This window comes from Ostrea edulis, chromosome 1 (genome assembly GCF_947568905.1).
Source record: "Ostrea edulis chromosome 1, xbOstEdul1.1, whole genome shotgun sequence".
In the NCBI taxonomy this organism is placed as follows: domain Eukaryota; kingdom Metazoa; phylum Mollusca; class Bivalvia; order Ostreida; family Ostreidae; genus Ostrea; species Ostrea edulis.
Genome location: NC_079164.1, coordinates 6,362,768 through 6,381,828, shown reverse-complemented (window position 1 = coordinate 6,381,828; position 19,061 = coordinate 6,362,768). Strand labels below are relative to the sequence as shown.

General features: G+C 36.5%; 2 protein-coding genes and 1 long non-coding RNA gene across 3 annotated transcripts; 2 read left to right on the top strand and 1 right to left on the bottom strand.

The window, feature by feature from the left end:
- Nucleotides 1-4,202: 4,202 nt before the first annotated feature.
- LOC125664334 (uncharacterized) lies at nucleotides 4,203-9,581 on the top strand. The gene is made up of 4 exons (XR_007365827.2): nucleotides 4,203-4,278; nucleotides 6,446-6,792; nucleotides 6,944-7,146; nucleotides 8,721-9,581. It is a non-coding gene; the product is annotated as an uncharacterized LOC125664334 (long non-coding RNA).
- A 921-nt stretch (nucleotides 9,582-10,502) lies between these two features.
- On the bottom strand, nucleotides 10,503-13,112 carry LOC125664740 (uncharacterized). Its single transcript, XM_048897554.2, has 3 exons — nucleotides 13,079-13,112; nucleotides 12,131-12,835; nucleotides 10,503-10,927 (listed from the first exon to the last, which is right to left on the bottom strand). The coding sequence occupies exons 1-3, from the start codon at nucleotides 13,110-13,112 to the stop codon at nucleotides 10,503-10,505; spliced, it is 1,164 nt and encodes a 387-aa protein (XP_048753511.2).
- A 2,238-nt stretch (nucleotides 13,113-15,350) lies between these two features.
- Nucleotides 15,351-18,639, top strand: LOC125664330 (uncharacterized). Its single transcript, XM_048897057.2, has 4 exons — nucleotides 15,351-15,672; nucleotides 16,329-16,465; nucleotides 17,826-17,993; nucleotides 18,512-18,639. Exons 1-4 carry the CDS (start codon nucleotides 15,638-15,640, stop codon nucleotides 18,613-18,615), a joined length of 444 nt encoding a protein of 147 aa, XP_048753014.1. The 5' UTR covers nucleotides 15,351-15,637; the 3' UTR covers nucleotides 18,616-18,639.
- Nucleotides 18,640-19,061: the final 422 nt, after the last annotated feature.

Below are 19,061 nucleotides of genomic sequence, written 5' to 3'. Positions count from 1 at the left end.
AGTTGGGGTGGTCTGATCAGACATATTTTGCACATCCGCTCTCACCAACTATCAGGCGATAAGTTCGCGATGAGCATGCATAGCGGGAAGAGGAAAATATCCAAGCGATCACCTGACAAAAACTTTACTTTTCATCGGGGTAATTAAAAATATCAGGCAATAACCACTGGTCACATGACAGATATTATATTTCTAATTGGTCATGATACAAGTAAGTTATTGAAAATTTATTTCGGTGTATCTTGATTTATTTGGGAAAAGTGCGGAGATTCGTGCTTCGCACTCGTCACCACCCTTCGTCCAAATAAATCAAGATACACCGAAATAAATATACAATAACTATTACATGTAAAGCTAAAAATATCACAAAACTCAAAAAATCTAGCGACTACAACATCCGAGTTATGTTTTGAGGTCGGATGCAGTCCTCCATACCAGATGCCGTCATAAAGTATTTGGTCAGCAAACTAGAAAATTAGAGAGGACATCATCAGTGATATCTTTCATACGTGTGTCAGAAATATTTCATACTACACCTAATATTATTACATTCCATGATTTACAAGCAACCAAAATGAAAAATTACTTTTAAAATTGCGTAAATACATATAATTGATTATCGAGAGAGTAAGCCCTCCGGGTTAAATGTATATGATGTGTTATTGTGCTTATTTATTATCCAGATTGTTCAGGTGATACATATTTATATGAATTACTTGTGCATGTGTGGATATTGTTTTTGAATGCTTGTTTTATAGGTAATTCCCAGAGACGGTCGAGCTTTAATTGATATCCAATGCAGAATTGTCTCATGAAAAGGTGAATATAATGAATAGTGATCAATCTCATAACACCTATAAGGAATACAAAAAAAAGAGTAGGACAAACACTGACCCCTGGATATACCAGAGGTGGGATAAAGTGCCTAAGAGGAGTAACCATCCCCTGTCGACCGGTCGCATCCGCCCGTGAGCCCCATATCTTGATCAGGTAAACGGAGTAATCCGTAGTCAAAATCAGTGTGCCAAGAACATGCATGTGCATTTTCAACTGATTACAGAAATTCTGCAAATTGCATGTAACTGCATATGCTTGCAACATCGTAACTGGCTAGATGTATTACTCGGTAAAAAATTTGTATAAAATCTTATGTGTCTAGGGTTGGGTGTTTGTCTCAATTTTGTATTCTTTATAGAGCTTATGAAATTGACTACTGTTAGTTATTTTTTATGTATGTAGATCGTTTCTGAACAATCGGCAGAAGATGACCTAGTATTAAGAGGTTGCATCGACCTTGAAAGTGCACCGAAAGTTTGTGAAGACTTTTACATGCGAGATTGACGTTTTTCCTCTGACTCAAAAACCGGAATGCTTCCTTAATCTGTGTCATTGTCGTATATCGTAGATTGATTTTCCCCACTAAATACTTCTGACGTAGAGACAGTAACTAGGATCCGGGATTTTAACCTCAACATATTGACGAGAGGTGAGTTGTCTCATCTATCCTTAACAAGCTTCCATCCATCACCACAGTTGTCGTCTTCTTTTTATTTGCCTGTTTTAACATTCTGGGGATTCTTTCCAGCGAGACAAACATGTGTTCATGTTTCGCTAGATTATTACAGCTAGACAAACATGTGTTCATGTTTCGTTAGATTATTACAGCGAGACAAGCATGTGTTCATGTTTCGCTAGATTATTATCAAACCTTTTGAGTTTCAAGCTCAGTCACATCTATATAATTTATTTTGCAGTATTCGGATTTGGAAAATTTGCCATATCCTGTATCAAAACTAAAGAAAGATGAGTGAAAATTGAAATATGAAAGCTATACTTTTAAGACTATAATGTCACTTTTGAGTGAAAAACCGACCAAAAACTTAAACGCCATTCGAATTCTCTGCGGAACATCATTTACAGTTTTCAAGTGCTTCCTTTCTATATGAAAAATATTTCTACCTATACGATGGTATACATGCATATTGCCAGGTTATTTTTTTTTTTTAAAGAAATGATAACTTTTTGAACTTTTTATTTCTCTCGATTTTTTTTTTTTTTTTTTTTTTTTTTTTTTTTTTGGTTTTTTTTTTTTTTTTTTTTTTGCATCCTTTCATACGTCATACGTGTATGATGCAAGGTGAAGATAACGAACATTGATCAATCTCATAACTCCTATAAGCAATACGAAATAGATAGTTGGGCAAACACGGACCCCTGGACACATCAGTAACATGATATTACTTCAGAGTGGAGCCTTCATATCTTACAGATCTAATATTATATCTACACTTTAAAGTAAATGACTAGTCTATGTCTACCTGTAAATAACCAGTATGTACAGATGTAAGCAGCCTAGCGTGTGATGGGACATCATATCATAATTCATTTTAAATCCACTTCTGTCAATGTTTCAGGAAATATTTCTACTTAGATGGTAGTTATATACTCAGAAATATTTGTTCATAATCTTAACAAGAAAGAAAATGTTGACGACCAAAGAAAAAACAATAAATGAAGTCGGGTGTCTGTTCAAATTGGACTTGCTGTGTCTTTGGGATACAGTATAACACATGGTAAAGTCACAATCCTGACAACAATGCCAGGAATACCCCCACTCAATATCAAAGCTATCACATGTGTACAGTGTTCAGGTACAGTGTTCAGGTACAGTGTTCAGGTACAGTGTTCGATAATATGATCAAAGTTCGATGGCTCAATGTCACAAGAGTTCCACAAACTAAACATCAAGGTCAACATGTCATCAGATATGGCACCCTTGGAGAGGCCTAAAGGTTATAATGTCATCAAATGTGGTACCGTTGGAGAGGCCTAATGCTATTAGAATTACACAAAGTAAATATCAAGGACACGAAATCATCAATGGTTGTACTGTTGAAAATTATTGTAATTTAAGGAAATAAAACAAGTTTGCTACCTCCATTTTCGTAAACACTGGAAGCCATTATTGTTACGAGAACTGCCAAATATGTCCATGTGACAGAAATACAAAAACATTCTGTTTACTTTCACAAGGAAATTCGATCCATGAAACCAACACTGCATCAGTACGTCCATAATTTATACAATTACATGTAACAGCAAAAAATGTGTAGCTCAGTAGTACTGTACATTGGCCAAACAGGCAACTCCATCAGAGATCGTATATATGTACGAACATTTCCTGATACGAGTATCAGAGCTGGCGATCAACTCAAATCTGTTTACCGGCACTTTACATCACTAATTAACACAAAACGCCACAATCAGCTTCTAAAGATGAACATTGCCAGAATAAACAAAACAGAGCTGTAACGATTTGTGAAAGTTATGGACTATTCGATTTATCATATCAATATTCTATTTTTATATTATATAAAAATTCGGAGAAAATATGTACTAATTTCATGCATCTTGTGTAAGATCACGCTCAAGCAAATCCACTATATGTACAAACCCTCTGCATTTTTATAATCTTTATGGTTGCCGCATTTTTTTTTTTTTTTACTTCAATAGACAAAAGTTCTTGTATGAATATTCCTGTGACGATCACCTACCACCCCACGGTCGAACCCGATTAACAAATAGAATATTCCGGTGACGACCACCTTCATGTATATGTACCACCCCACGGTGGAACCCGATTAACAAATAGAATATTCCGGTGACGGCCACCCCACGGTGGAAACCGATTAACAATTAGACTTACTTGTCCATTCTCACAATGTGCTGGTGGTCTTTTTATTTCTTCAAATTCATAACTTTAGTTCCAGACCTTTAAATGAATTCCATGTGGTACCCCTTCGTGAGGATTTTCTGCAATTTTAATTTTACGGTGTTGGTTCTCAGTTTCGACTTTGCTATGAATTAAATCTAATCGGGATTTAGATCTAAAATAAATTGAGAAATAAAATCATTTCTATCAAATAAAACAGTAAGATGCATCAAGTGAAAATATACCAAATAAAATGAAATGAAATTTAAATGGTTTGTGACTTTTGTCGTAGAGAGTAAAATATCTTGAAATAAAAAGTAATGAAATACAAGAAAAACTTATCTGGCTGAAAATGATTCTCTAATGTGACTTCATATTTGTCAAAACTCAAAACAAAGTATCCAACATATTTGAAAATAAAATGAACAAATAAAATGAAAAAGAAATATGCATGATACATCTTATTGAATATTAGTGTATATGGCGCGCCGTACATGAGATTAGGGTAACGTGTATTTACAATGTAAACATGGGATTATGACTGGTGCCGGTATAATGTGAAAAAGGTAACTAAACTGTATAATTATGACATGAGTGTATCAATCAGTCATGGTGAGATATAGGCGTGTTTTATGCTGAAATCTACACCGTTAAGCATGTGCGAAATTTGAGATTCATTTGAAGCAATGAGGAATAATTATAACAAAAGTTATTTGGACGTTATGAGTAATATTAAACACTTTCCTTGCACACTTAAGAGCTAAATGAAATGTTTTATTTTCATTCTCACGAGTAACAGATAATTGTACATAGTTATTTTGTTTCTTTGTCCACATCGTCGTATCCTGTTGTCATAGGGATCTGAGGCGTGTATGGAGCGCCGGCTGGCCGTACTTTTGAATGTTAAGTTTGCCAAATTTCGAATGAATATTTACAGTATTTCACCTTTATATGAATTTCTCTAAACTGTCGGAAGTTTAAATACGATGCACCAAGGTACATTTTTCCGTTAAGAAACAGTTTGTTGTAATTCGTTCCTTCTATGTCTACTGCTCTACAAGTGGTACCTAGTCTGAATAGAGAAATAGGGATTTTAGGACATTGATTATTAACATACTAAAACCAGATTCGTTTGAGCCCTACTTGGCAGCTGGTTTGTTCCATTCCCGGGGGTTAAGGTATTCTACTAAGCTGAGAAATGTAAAGTTTCTAAGCGCCCAGTGCTTCCTATTTACCACAAGTCCTAAGCCCATCCTGTCGCCCGTGTTTAATGTAACCATGTTTCCTTCAGCTGCTTCCAGCAGTCAGCGAAGTTGATGTCGCCTTTCTCAAATCCAATCCGGGCATTTTTTTTTTTAAATTAATTTTGTTGTTGTTGTACGTGTAAAAAGAATCACTTTAAGTACACACTTTTTTATCTTTGCTAAATGATACTTTGTAAAAGTTAAATTGAAATTTGGTCCTGGTGTTTTTAAAAGGGGAACTCAAATTAAAATGATAAATACATTTAAATAGCATACAGACGTCGGACAAATACTATTTGTCAATAGGTCGAATGCTGTCTGGCGTGTTTCATACCAATCGTTACGCAGGATCGTTCTTTACACACTAGCGTTGACTGCAGATTACCGCGTTTAACTGAACTTTTGCAATTTGCAATTCAATTTATTCTCATATTGCACAAAACATCATAGAGAAGATATACATATATACACAATGATCAAGATATAGGGCTCACGACGGGTGTGACTGGTCGGCAGGGGATTCTTACTCCTTCCAGGCACCTGATCCCATCTCTAATATGTCCAGGAGTCCGTATTTGCTCCTTCTTTAATTCTTTATCTTTTATAGGATTTATGAGATTGATCACTTGTCCTTACAATCACTTTTACATGTGTACAGAAAATTCTCAACTCCGATGAACTGCAAGCACACCTGAGACTAGTGCGTGTCTTGTGAGCGTAAAGGAGGGGGTTAGATCTAATTTTTTAAATTTAAAATTCTAATAGTACTCTCCATCAGTTCACAGCAAATTAAGATCCACCATCGTGTAACGTAATAGGTGTTTGCAAATTATTTGATTAAACGTTGCGAATGATAAAAATATGTCTTTCGGGGGGATTTTAGTTACTGAGTATGATTTTTTTTTTTTTTTAGAAAATGATAAAAGTATTTTACACTGGCAAAAAAATTACTCTATAAATAATCAATTATCTATGCTTATAAATTGTTGTCAAGGACAAAACATGTAACTCTTCTACTGGTATTTTCTCCATTCTATGTCTATTATACAAAGGTCTCGATGATCTCCACACTTAATTCATAGTGGGGAATCTAAGGTCCACGTAGAAAATCGACGAATCCAATCGGAACATCGCTCGTGCTTTTCCGTCAAGTCGAGAAAAAGTTCTCAAACTGACGGAAGAGGCCGAGAGATGTTCCGATTGCACCGGAAATGCAACTGAACAAGGTACACTGTAGCACATGACTGTATGTACACATGAGGCGGAGGGGGTCAACGTGCGAATGCACAAAGTGCATATTTAATGGAAATTAGCAATGTTTTATAAACAAACAAAAAATGTTCTGTGTGGTTTGTGAAAATCAGTTTTTAGTATTCATAACTGTAAGATAAATCGTAAACATGTTGCTTATCATGCCGCGCTTTTTAAGTGTCTTTTCCTATTGAGGAAATAAATATATGCCATAAACGTCGAATTATTTTTATAACAGCTGAATGACATCGTAATACATTATTCACAACTTGGATAATGTTTTGCATATGAACGTACAACGCTGGAGAACTGTTACCCAACCAGCGAGTAACCTCCAATAAAGTCAGTTCCTTCCGGCAAGTCGCACGCCGCAGGTTTGTGTGATTTCCTGTGTACTATATACACTAAATGATTAATGACAACACACAGATCAGTGACACCAACGACACAAACGATAAACATCAGATTTACAGACGATATTCGGGAATGAATTTAAATATCTAAATGAGGGAGATCCTGTAATGTATCCGTCCGTATCTAAGGCGTCCATGTCTTGTGATGGCTATGTATGGATGTAAAGTAAAGGTAATCTCTCTCTCTCTCTCTCTCTCTCTCTCTCTCTCTCTCTCTCTCTCTCTCTGAAGTTCATACTTCTAAGTTTGTGGTTTATTTGCACTACATGTATATTTCGAATGGAGAAATCTTGAACCATACCTTAACCTGCCTGATTTTACAGGAGCGTGAAGCCTGGCGATGTTACAGTTTTGGATGCTATTTATAACACTCCACCAGGTAACGGGACATCTTCACACACCTGACACGTGCGACACAAACAACACCCTCTACGTCAATGGATGTACTATGCCGCTCGACCTTGACATCTGGTACACGGACCATTTCGAGATAGCCTGCAACATTCACGACATATGCTATTTTTGTGTAAGCTCTGCTTTAGTCTCAATATCTTTACAAACTCTGACTGTCGAGTAGAAAAGATTTGCATTAAAATGTGCACCCGGGTGTGTTACCCAAGTTAAACAGCACACTTCATCACAAATTGTAAGTTAAGCCCTTGCTTCAGCTGTTTGTCAGTAGGGGCTATCAAGTTAAATACCATACAATTTAAAAACAGCAACAGTAGGACACATTCAGATCTCGGATGGATATATAGATAGGCAGAAATCGCTGCTTGAAAAACAGCATTCAATAGACACTTTAAGTATGTGCATTGCTGAAATGTTCAGGGTTTTTTAATTTGTTAATTTTGCACGGACTATCCTCTAAAAGTATGTCAAGTACAATACAATCTATGCTGTGTATCGTAGATCATGATCTGCAGGCCATCACCTTCCATGGGCATTATATTATCACATCTTCATTAGAAGTAAGAATCTCTGGGGGGTTTTGGGATGGAGAGAAGTTATCGAATGAACGTACAACAAACAAAACAGAAAAAAGCAAGAGTTGCCGTTCTTACTCCATCACCCCCTGTCAACTCTTAGGTTTAATGTGCAGACATTTTTCGCGTACGTTTTTTTTCAAAATTCTGGTATAAGATATCATAATTCCATATTGTTCTTTTGTATATAGGACGATTATTTCATGCACTCTTACTATGTCGGTGATAAACGAAAATGAAAAAAATAGCTGATAAAAGTATTTATGCAAGGACGTGTGGTACGAATGACAACTCTGGGTAGAAATGGAACTTTCCATTCTATTAACTCCTTTTAAAAGTATAAGTACTCGATTTAGTGACTAGCGTATTGGGGGGTATTTAATTAATAGCCGGGGGGGGGGGGGTTACATGTATTCGGGATATGCTCTAGACAAAATGTTTAACATATTTCGATTCCTTCCATCATTTACCACAACACAAGTACAATGATGGTCCATAGAAACCAGCAGGTACTCAAAAATTCTATCTTTTCCTAATGTTTTATTTTTATTATCTACATTAGAAAATTTACAGACTGAAAGTGAAAGTAAGAAAATCCACGGGTTTGATAAGATGAAGGTCAGCAAAGTTTATAAACATTTCCCATGATATATGAGCATAGGTGAATTGATATAATTTGAATGATACTTGGTAAACTTACCGGGTACGCAACAGTATTATGTAATATACTCACTTTGGAATATTTGAAAACTGGGACGTAATAAATAATATTTGAACGAGTAGGAAAAATTCTAAACATTTCAAACGTAATTTTTTGTTTTTAGTCACCAGAGTCTACATACTGTTAGATTTAAGCGTTATCTATAATGTCACGTGGGTTCACTCGCATCTTTTAATAGCGCCATCTGCAATGTCTTGTGGGTTCACCCGCATCATTTAGTGCCATCTGCAACGTCGCGCAGTATGTATATTAATTATTTTGTTTTTAGGGACATTTGATATAAACTTTATGTATAATTACTTACTATGTTGTTTTGTAGGGACATTTGATATGCATGATTACATACTGTGTTGTTTTGTAGGGACTATAATTATGTACTATGTTGTTTTGTAGGGACATGGATATAACAAGTCCCGTCATGACTGTGATTCTAAATTCTTAGAGGATATGAACTCGGTGTGTTTGGAGCGGATGGCGTATTGGGAACTTCCCCTGTGTGTCCTGTTCTCCACCTCCTTCTACCTCATTGTCAGGGCGATATCAGAGAGCTACTTTATGTACGAACCCCCGGGCCATTGTTCGGTACATTGGGTGAAACACTGCATCACACCTTAGTTAACATGAACACTGACAAAATGTGAGAATTAGAAATGAAGTTTAATGTAATTATGTTAAATTAAAGTCCGTTTGACAAAATACTTGTATGCAATAATATATTTCAATATTTTGTTCAGTGGACTTATGCACACCAGATGCAGGTGACTTAAGCAGGGATATGTTTGTAGGTACAGTAAAACACGATTATAACAAACATGTTTATAATGAATTCTCGCTAATTACGAAGTTATATTCCTTCCCTAATGAGAGGAAAATAACAAAACTTTTATTGAATATAACGAAGTTTGGTTAATGGGAATCCACTCCCTAACTCACTCTGTATAAGTAAATCGCTGCGCTGTTTGCTGTTCTTTCCATCCATAGCGCATTTGAACAACATTTTTTCATTCAAATGAATATATTTATATTCACCGTGTGTATTCTGCTTCAAATTCGTTGTTTGTGTTTTGTCACAATTTGTTTCAGTCTAGTTAGATCTGGTGTTTAGTGCCATCTCTCCACTCAGGAATACATGTATGCACATTCCAAGAACTTCCCGACCAATTTCGTGATAATGCTGAAATTGTTGGAAAATGTTTACAGGTGTATTTTTTACATTTTCTTTGAATTCAGAATAATAAATGACGCTTAAATATATTGCTCTTTGGTTTATGTTTTGAGTTTAGAGTTTGTCCTTCTTGGAGTATTTCTTTTTACCATCGTTCAAATATGGCAATCAATACCACATAAATTATGGAAACAAGTCAAGGTGTGGCTATTTTCATCTGTTACGTTTCTATAACGTACAGATCAATAATATTTATATTTTACTTACTAGAAAGTACTTATGTTAAAAAAGAATATAGAAAATATAAATAACAAGATGTCTTTCTCTGGTTTGTGAAACGGGAGATACACTTTTTCTGCAATGATTTCGACCTTCAACAAACCAAAAGAAAGCATTTTATTATTTAAATGAATTTAGATATCGGTTTCTAAAGAGTCAGCTTACAATGTAATACAATGTATCGATTGCTCAATGTTTTATTTTCCTGTGTTCAATCCCCTGAAAACGTTTCTGCCCACGGACATTCAATTTTGGATAATCTGTGTACACTTGAGCACAAAAGTGACAATCATAAAAAGACACGTGCATGTCTCACAAAACAGAGCACGTGTCGAGAGTTTGAGTTTATCAGGCTGAACTGTATTCTAAAAGCGACACATTAGGAATCCTCACATTGATAAATTCATTGTTCCATCCGTTATGTACATGTATTCTGTATTTCATTACAACAGAACATCACTATCTGCAACAGGACGATTACCAAATGTGCATAAAACACGTTCGCAAGCAGTAAGTGCGGCACAATAAAGATCCCTACTTGTCTTAAGGCCGTAAGTGCCGAGCATAGGCCTAACTTTTGCAGCCATTCACTGGCGGTGACCTCTCTTCATGAGTGAAAAATTCTCGAGAGGGACGCTAAACAATATTTAATGAATCAATCGTATTTATCAGAGAAGTGTTTTACACAGATTGTTTTCCATTCTTAATCATTCATTTATTCTTATTTATTCTTATGAACGTTGTCTTGAATTTAAGGTGTAACAATTGACACCATGTTTCGCCTCCAGCTTCAGGGGAACTACGTCAAATAGTATACACCGTCTCACACCATTCCCGGATGACGTGAATGCAAATGACGTACACCCATTGACACGTAAACATAGACGTGCACATGTTTTTAGATTGACAGTTTTGACGTCGCCAATAGTAACGGTTTCGGGAACTGGTGCCATATTCTGAGCGGACTTACGGAAATAAGCATTGTATGTCTGGCTGTTTTCCCAGTTAAAACGTGTTCGAATATCTGTCCACTTTCTCTCGTTTAAGAGGTGGGTCATCGTCAGTAATTGGTTTACCAGAGGCATATTTGAAGTGGAATCCGGGGGGTCCATCTCACATCTTGTGCCCGTTTCTTTATCTTCTGGACCAAAGTATTCTACAACAAAACAATTTTAATACGTGTTACATAGAAACGTAATGACATTTTACGGTTCAGGTGTAAATCAAAATATAAATGTAGTTCAGGAAGCACAATATTCCATTATCACCTGCGTATGGTGTTTATGTCTCTCAACTGTTTCGATACACAGGAGCTTGTTCTGCGTATGATAAGGTTTTTTAATCGACACAGGATACTTACAAAAACTTGTGTTACAGGGGTTACAAAGTCTCGTTCAAAGTCACGATCTCGCACATTTTATAGTCGATATATCGATCCAACTGATACTGTGCCAATACAACCTGTCATTCGGTTATAAATGCTATCTTACATGTGTACATACTGATTTTGACTACGGATTACTCTGTTTGCCTGATAAAGATATAGGACTCACGGCGGGGGTGACCGATTGGTAGGGGATGCTTACTCATTCTAGACACCTGACCCCGCCTATCGTATGTGCAAGGGTCTGTGTTTCCCCTACTCTTTATTTCGTTTTCTTTATGGGAGTTGGTCACTATTCGCTATCTTCACATTTTCCATAACATTTGATAATCAAAAATTCACGCCTATCAAAACATTCTCGATACATTTTCAGACTTATTTGTAATATTTCTCCCGTGGGTTGGTTTATTGTTCAATCCCGGGATATTTGATAAGTATTTAAGAATTTTGAAATTCAACAGTCTATGATTATAATCAAACAGACAAGCGAATTCTTCGAACACACTGTGTACATTTTTATCACATGTATACCATTCGAACATCCGAGTACATTTATTATCACATGTCTACCATTTGAACATACTGTGTACATTTATTATCACATGTTTGCCATTTGAACAAGATGTTTGACAAAACAGACTTTCAGATATAGCATTTATACAACTAGTGATGGTACATCTTTAACTTTACCTACATTGCATTACTTTATTCCAATATATCAAATTTCGAGGCGTACTGTTTTGATCGGTTTTTCTGTCACTTTGTCTGACTTCAACTTAACTTTTGGACTCTACAAGAACCTTGAACTTAAAGGTCAAAGTGCAAGTTATACAGATAAAGGTCAGTCATTAAGGTCACCCTGGATCCTTAGATTTTCCACTTGAATCAATTTCCTTTTTACTTATATGTAATTTCAGTTTAGGTGGTCGGGTCTTTTTTAACAGTTCAGAGGAAGCACGGATTTTGAAATATTACCTTGCGAGCCAGGACTCCATTTATCCGGCAGACAGAATTTCTGAATAGCTTTGACATCATCTTCTTTTACGTTATCTGTAAATATCTGAAGGCAGGAGACAAACCCCTTAAATTGTTGATTTCCATCGGCATCTGGCGGATCGGTGTTTCCGATTCGCAGTACTCCGGACGCCGGAAGTGTAATTTCATCCTGGAATTTATCGTCCTCGTCTACTACCTTCTTGCCGTCCGCGTAGACCGTTATCCGTCCGGTTTTGTACGTACGCTGAATAACAAAGTGCGTCCAAATGTCCGCCGTGGCAATGTGCTCAGTCATTACAATTCCTGCTGTGATATCATACTTATCTCGAAAGGAAATCATTGCCAAACCGTCGTATGGGTCAAACATTATTCTAATTGTCTCGGCGGAATCTGATTTATACTGAAGAAGAGTGCCAGTGGGTTTGCCAATAGGTTTAACGTACATTGAAATTGCAAGATTTCGGAACGATTCTGTTTCATCCAGAACAACCGATAAATGAGGAACGGTGGTACCTCCTATCATGATTGCTTGATATGGAATGGTATCACTATTCTTCCCAAATTCGAAACACTGATTTCCATTGTTGAACATACTTGGCCCTCGCGAAAGAACTTCTACCAAGGCAGCTCTGTCTCCTAGTGGCCATTGGTATAAAGGACCGGGTGTTTTGGCGATGACGGTTCCTGAAATTAATTAGAAAACTTACGGGACGTATAAAGTTTCAGTTTGGTGCATTTTACATGGATGTAAACATGACAGTAGTTGGAATTCGAGTTTAAGAAGAGTGTCGGCAGAATCGCCCGTAGAATTTTTATATATTATTCCTACGCATATCTTCATTATGGTGAGAAATTGTTCTTCTGTTGTTGAAATTTAGAGAGTTGATTATTCACAAAACTAATATCTAAAATAAAAATCCTACCTACCTGCGAACGTGAATAAGAAGATAAAGAAATGCATCGTATGAGGGAAATCCCGTAATGAAAACGACAGAACACACAAACTATTGCAGTGCAATCATTAAATCTGATTTCTGCAACATTCCAATCAGCATTGATAAAAGAGGATTAAGTCAGGAGAGAATGACGTTCTCAACGACGATATTAACAACACATTTGATAGATGATTAATTATTTTCTGTAGAGAATTAGAATCTGATTTGATTGTTGTCAGTATTATTTTAAGTGAAATATTTCGGTTATAGATTTCGGTTGAGGGAGGATACCGGTATTTTGGTGTTTGTGTTTCTATGGCGCCCTCGTTGAAAGTTATAAAGTAGGATCTGTTAACAATTCGGGCGTCTGATATCAATGATGATGAAGATACAGGACTTACGGCGGGTTTAACCTGTCAACAAGGAATGTTTCCTCTTCTTGATACAACTTTTGGTGTGCCCTGGAAATCTGTTTCCTTCTCTTAATTTTGTATCTTTTATTGAATTTATAAGTTTGATCACAGCTTGTCATCTTCACCTCTTCATAGGGTTCACCAGATTGATCACTGCTTCTTCATTTCTAATCATTAAAGGATTTATGAGATTGCTAACTTTTCGTTATCTTCACCTCTTCATTCTTTACAAAATTTAAGAGATTGATCACTGTTCGTTTTTTAAATTATTGTTTTTATTGATCACAGTTCGTTATCTTCACCTTTCCATTCTTTTGATGATTTATGAGATTGATCAATGTTCGTTACATTTTATTTTAACTTGTTCATATATCTATACAACATACGCACTAATATCCGTAAAACTGCGTCTAACCAATGAACTACATATGACGAATGACACAATGATCAATAACTGTTGAATGAAGGTTTATATATGTAGAAGTATATGTTGAATAACCTTAACCTTTGGAAAACGACTTCACGAGATCTGTCTGAAAGTCATTTGCATATTACTTATTTGTGTGATATACATGTATGATGAATACCTCTTGTAAAACTGTTGAAATCATCCTCACAAGTCAAGGTTTTGTGATTATGTACCCTCCACACAAACCCTTGACGAATGCTTTGTCATGCGTAATATGCTAAAAATAAACTGTCCAATGAAATGGCTCTTTTTCAAAACGAATTTTGGACTGAGCACAAATATGGCTGATCTTCATCGTCTAAAGAGAGAAAACGGTGGGATTTGTTTAAGTTGATATAATTGCATTATGTGCGACAAGAAGTTGAAAAAAATTGAAGACCTTACCAAATTTTGTTCACAGCCATAATTGTATACGTCTACCACGTGTTTAGAACGAGAACCGCATTTTGATTGGCTCCAGTGTACGACTTGGACCCAATAAAGTGCTACTCCTGAGACCGAAATTTAAATAGCTACATTCGTCAAGGGGACGTAAGTAAGTAAGTAAGTAATTTTTATTTAAAGTCGGAAAACTATATACAGGTAAACAATAAACATGAGCTAAGAGCTCTTTAACCGACTATAATCACCAAACATTGAAATGTGAGGATGTGTTGAAATAAGAAATTATTTCTTCATATAAGTTACAGTATATGTTTGAGTGACCCTGACCTTTCCAAAAATAACCTTTAGAGACGTTGGTATGAAAGATCAAGAACTGTTGAAAATTTGTTGAAATTAAGGTTGGTTGGTTGTATATTGTTTAACGCCCTGCTTTAGAATCTTTCACTATATATTGAGACGTCACCACTGCCGGTAAAGGGATGTAAAATTTAGGTCTATGCTCGGCGCTTACGGCCTTTGAGCAGGGAGGGATCTTTATCGTGCCACAGCTACTGCGACACGGGTCTTCGGTTTTTGCCATCTCATCAGAAGGACCGCCCCAGTTAGTCGCCTATTACGACAAGCAGGGGGTACTGGGAACTTATTCTAACCCAGATCCACAAGGGAATTAACCCAATGATTTGAATGTGTATGATATGATAACTTTTACTCTCCTTCGACAAATGTAAAGCACTACGCATATACATGTACAAGTAGGTATACATAAGATAAATAAAACAGTTATTTATCAGATCTTGGTTAGTCAATAGACCTTCAGAATATTACTTCCCGGTGCTGGAAACAGCTGAAACAGTTTTGTTTTCCTCTGCCACAGACCTCAGGCAATATAACGCTTTGTTCCCAGCACCTCGGGTAAAACTATTCTAGTCTGTTGACGGATCATACAGTAAATAACTGAATGATAAGCAAATGTTTATCTGGAGCATGTCATTTGTTTGTCGGCACATTGCCCATCTATCTAATCAGTACTTATATACGTCCGTGCCCATAACATTGCCATAGTAATTTTAAATAAAGTTGCAAGTCAACTATTCATTCTTGTTACACTTTTCTAACACAGTCGGATATTACGGGAAAATTGATAACAGCAATAGAAGGCTAGTTCCTTTGAATGAAAATAATAGTGGACGCTTCCCAGAGGAAGTCTGATCGACTGTCGCCAGTCGTTATCTAAAGCCAGGGTCCTTATCTCTCCAATCTCCTAGTCTTGGACAGCAAGCAGAAAATGGAGTCGCTGATTCGTTTGATGACAGTTTGTGTGTAAGTGTTAAATGTTGATTCTTAAAACACTGAAGCAGAAGTGATGAATTTCAATTCTTGTTTTATTTCCCAGGCAGTCTTTAAAAAGAAGATTGCAAAAAATCAAACACTGCAGATAGGTAGGGATTCGTATCCGTGGTGTGGATCAACATATGTGATTATCTTGATATATAATGCATACGTTGATATTACAAGGTTTCAGCAGTCTCGTTTTATGTCATTTCAAAAATTCTATAGTGTTATAAAAAATTATTTGCAAACACAAATACAACATATCGTTAGGTCAAATACTGTCTGAGATGTTTCATACTAATTATTCTTTACACAATGATTTTGACTACGGATTACTCCGTTTACCTGTTCAAGATAGAGGGTTCACGGCGCATGTGACCGGTAACGAGGGAATGCTTACTGCTCCCTAGCACCTGATCCCACCTGTTGAGTGCTCAGAGGTCCACGTTTGCCCCACTCTTAATTTTGTATTCTTTATGGGATTTATGAGATCGATCACTGGTCGTTATTTTCATTGATAACTTGCAGTATTGTTTAGACTTACCCCTCCGTCCTCTTATTCATCAGCATTTGATATTATTTAACGTTTCAAAACTTAACCAGCAACATCACTGTAGAGATAAAGATTGTTTTGTTGTATGCAGACTGGTTCTTTTCGCCCATGGAGATGGGGACCATTGCAGAACCCTGTTTGACGATTACAACACAGATCACCAAAGCGGCCTCAACAGAGCAGAATTTAAAAGCATATTCATTCCTACCTTCGACAACGAATTTCCAGGTGCTGTTCTAAAACCAATATGTTCTATGCCTCAAATTGTATCATGTGTATATGGTGTTCCAGCAATGACGCATTTTCACGTACTTACGATCGTACAGTACATAATCTTATATTTCAGTGATTTGTTTGTTGGTTTTATTTTCGTTTTGCCATAGAATGGGGGAAACACGGGTAGTTTGTGACAGTGAGCTATATAACTATGTAAGGTTTTAAGTTATACACGGCGGGAAAATATAACAAATGAATTACGAAATCGATAACCCTCTATTCCATAGTAAAATGTAATTGCTAATTTCTTCAAATTAATACATGTTAGACTTCAACAAGCAATGTATCAATAACGTCCTGGAAAGCATGTCTGTGCACTAAACTGTTAACTTCTTTTCGGCCTTGACTTTTCAAATCATTTCATCATTGTATTGATCAGGATTTTAGTAGTCTGAAGCAGGGAATCATTCAAATCTAATTTAGTAGTAAATGTAATTTAACGAACGTCTAATCTGATCGGGTTCACGGCGGATGTGACCGGTCGACATGGGATGCTTACTCCCCCTAGGCACCTTATCCCACCTCTGGTGTATCCAGGGGTCCGTGTTTGCCCAACTCTCTATTTTGAATTCCTTGTAGGAGTTATGAGATTGATCACTGTTCGTTATTTTCACCTTTCATACACACAAAATATATCTATTAGCAGTTCTCGGTATTTTCTCCGACAGTGAGAAATTGTCTTGCGACATCACTTGAATGATTTCGTGCAGCAACACAAGCATGTCCCTGCGTTGTGATGCACCAATCAATATAATATTTTGTACTAGTCAATATGAGATTTTGTACTCGTCAATGTAAGGTTTTGTACTAATCAATATAAGATTTTGTACTAATCAATATAAGATTTTGTACTAGTCAATATAAGATTTTGTACTAATCAATATAAGACTTTGTACTCGTCAATATAAGGTTTTGTACTCGTCAATATCATACAAATATAGCTCTTTAAGTCGGTCGATCCATAGATATATTTACTTCAAAGAAAAACATATCGACCGAGCACGAAGTGCGGGGTCGATATGCGTTTCTTTGAAGTCAATATATCTATGGATCGACCGATGGAAAGGGCTACATTTGTTATATTATATTTCAAAGAACGCTTGACAAAATTAGGAAACATAAGTATTGAAATTAAAAAAAATATAGTAAGCTGCTTTAATTTCAGTGTGGGCTCTTTATACTGATAGAGTAATTTTATGAAACACACGTCTTTTCTTTCTTTCTTTTTTTTTTTCTTTCTCTTCGTGAAGAGGGGTTCGATACGATGGTTATGCCCTGCATGAAATTCCTAAAAAGGATTTTTTTTCTACAGCTGATGGGCGCCTGTCACGTGATGAGGTGGTGACCGGTTGGCACTCCGGACACTGTGACATACAGGACACAAGAGATGGACTACTCATCTTCCTGGAGACTGACGTGGACAGGGATCTGTTTGTTACAGACACTGACCTTAACCAAATCTTTGACGAGTTTGATTCTGGTGAGAGAAAGCAATTTCCCTGTCTTTAACGTTAGAGTTTGGTTAAAGCTTTCAGCTTGTGATGGAGGTGATGTAAAATACTTTTGCTCTGCGTAAAGAAGGTGACTGATACGGTCCTAGTAGCTTGATTGAAATCAATTACATTTACGAAATGCGGTGCGACCATTTACCTGGAAAATACAGGTAACGTGAATATATATAATGTACTGTCTAACAGAAATCTTTACACAGAAATAGAAGAACCTCGAAATATTCTGATATATTTAATGTACTGTCTAACAGAAATCTTTACACAGAAATAGAAGAACCTCGAAATATTCTGATATATTTAATGTACTGTCTAACAGAAGTCTCTACACAGAAATAGAAGAACCTCGAAATATTCTGATATATTTAATGTACTGTCTAACAGAAATCTTTACAAAGAAATAGAAGAACCTCGAAATAGTTCGCATTCATGGCAATGCATTGGATAGAATATCTGAAGGATCTTTTTTAACATTAAGCTTCTATTACAGATAGCAATGGAAATATCTCCCCTACCGAGTTTGCGCGTGCGTGGGATGCCCGATATGGGAGACACACACTGCACTCCGTGGACCACCACTACCACCACGACTGATTTCATAAATACTGAGAAATGGTCTCTTGTTGTGGATTTTTTCTTTACCGAGAATGTATCGAGTGCATTTGCTCAGAATCTCCTAAAAAAAACATCCATCCCTCAGGAAAGACCGATAACTCTCATCTCCGGGACGCACATGTTCTTAACACAGACTTAGGCTTATATGCACATGTATTCTTAGAACTTTAATAATAGTCAGTCTGTACTTTTTTGTAGTCACAATTTCATTTTACGTAGGTATCAGCAATTCTCCATTTACCTCCGTGGGGATCTGGGTTAGAACAGGTCCTCAGTAGCCCTTGCTTGTCGAAAGAGGTGACAAAATGGGGCGTCATTCGGATAAGACCGCAAACAATTGAGGCCCCGTGTCACAGCAGGTGTGGCACGATATAGATCCCTCCCTGCTCAAAGGCCGTAAGCGCCGAGCATAGGTCTAAATTTTG

What these genes read in the sequence shown, in the direction of transcription:
- LOC125664740 (XM_048897554.2), bottom strand. Translation starts at nt 13,112, where the DNA reads ATGCATTTCTTTATCTTCTTATTCACGTTCGCAG. An exon ending in CTTCTTATTCACGTTCGCAG is followed by an intron (nt 12,836 to 13,078) that starts GTAGGTAGGATT and finishes AATTAATTTCAG; the next exon opens with GAACCGTCATCGCCAAAACA. An exon ending in ATGGAGTCCTGGCTCGCAAG is followed by an intron (nt 10,928 to 12,130) that starts GTAATATTTCAA and finishes GTTTTGTTGTAG; the next exon opens with AATACTTTGGTCCAGAAGAT.
- LOC125664330 (XM_048897057.2), top strand. Translation starts at nt 15,638, where the DNA reads ATGGAGTCGCTGATTCGTTTGATGACAGTTTGTGT. An exon ending in CTTCGACAACGAATTTCCAG is followed by an intron (nt 16,466 to 17,825) that starts GTGCTGTTCTAA and finishes TTTTTTCTACAG; the next exon opens with CTGATGGGCGCCTGTCACGT. An exon ending in CTTTGACGAGTTTGATTCTG is followed by an intron (nt 17,994 to 18,511) that starts GTGAGAGAAAGC and finishes CTTCTATTACAG; the next exon opens with ATAGCAATGGAAATATCTCC.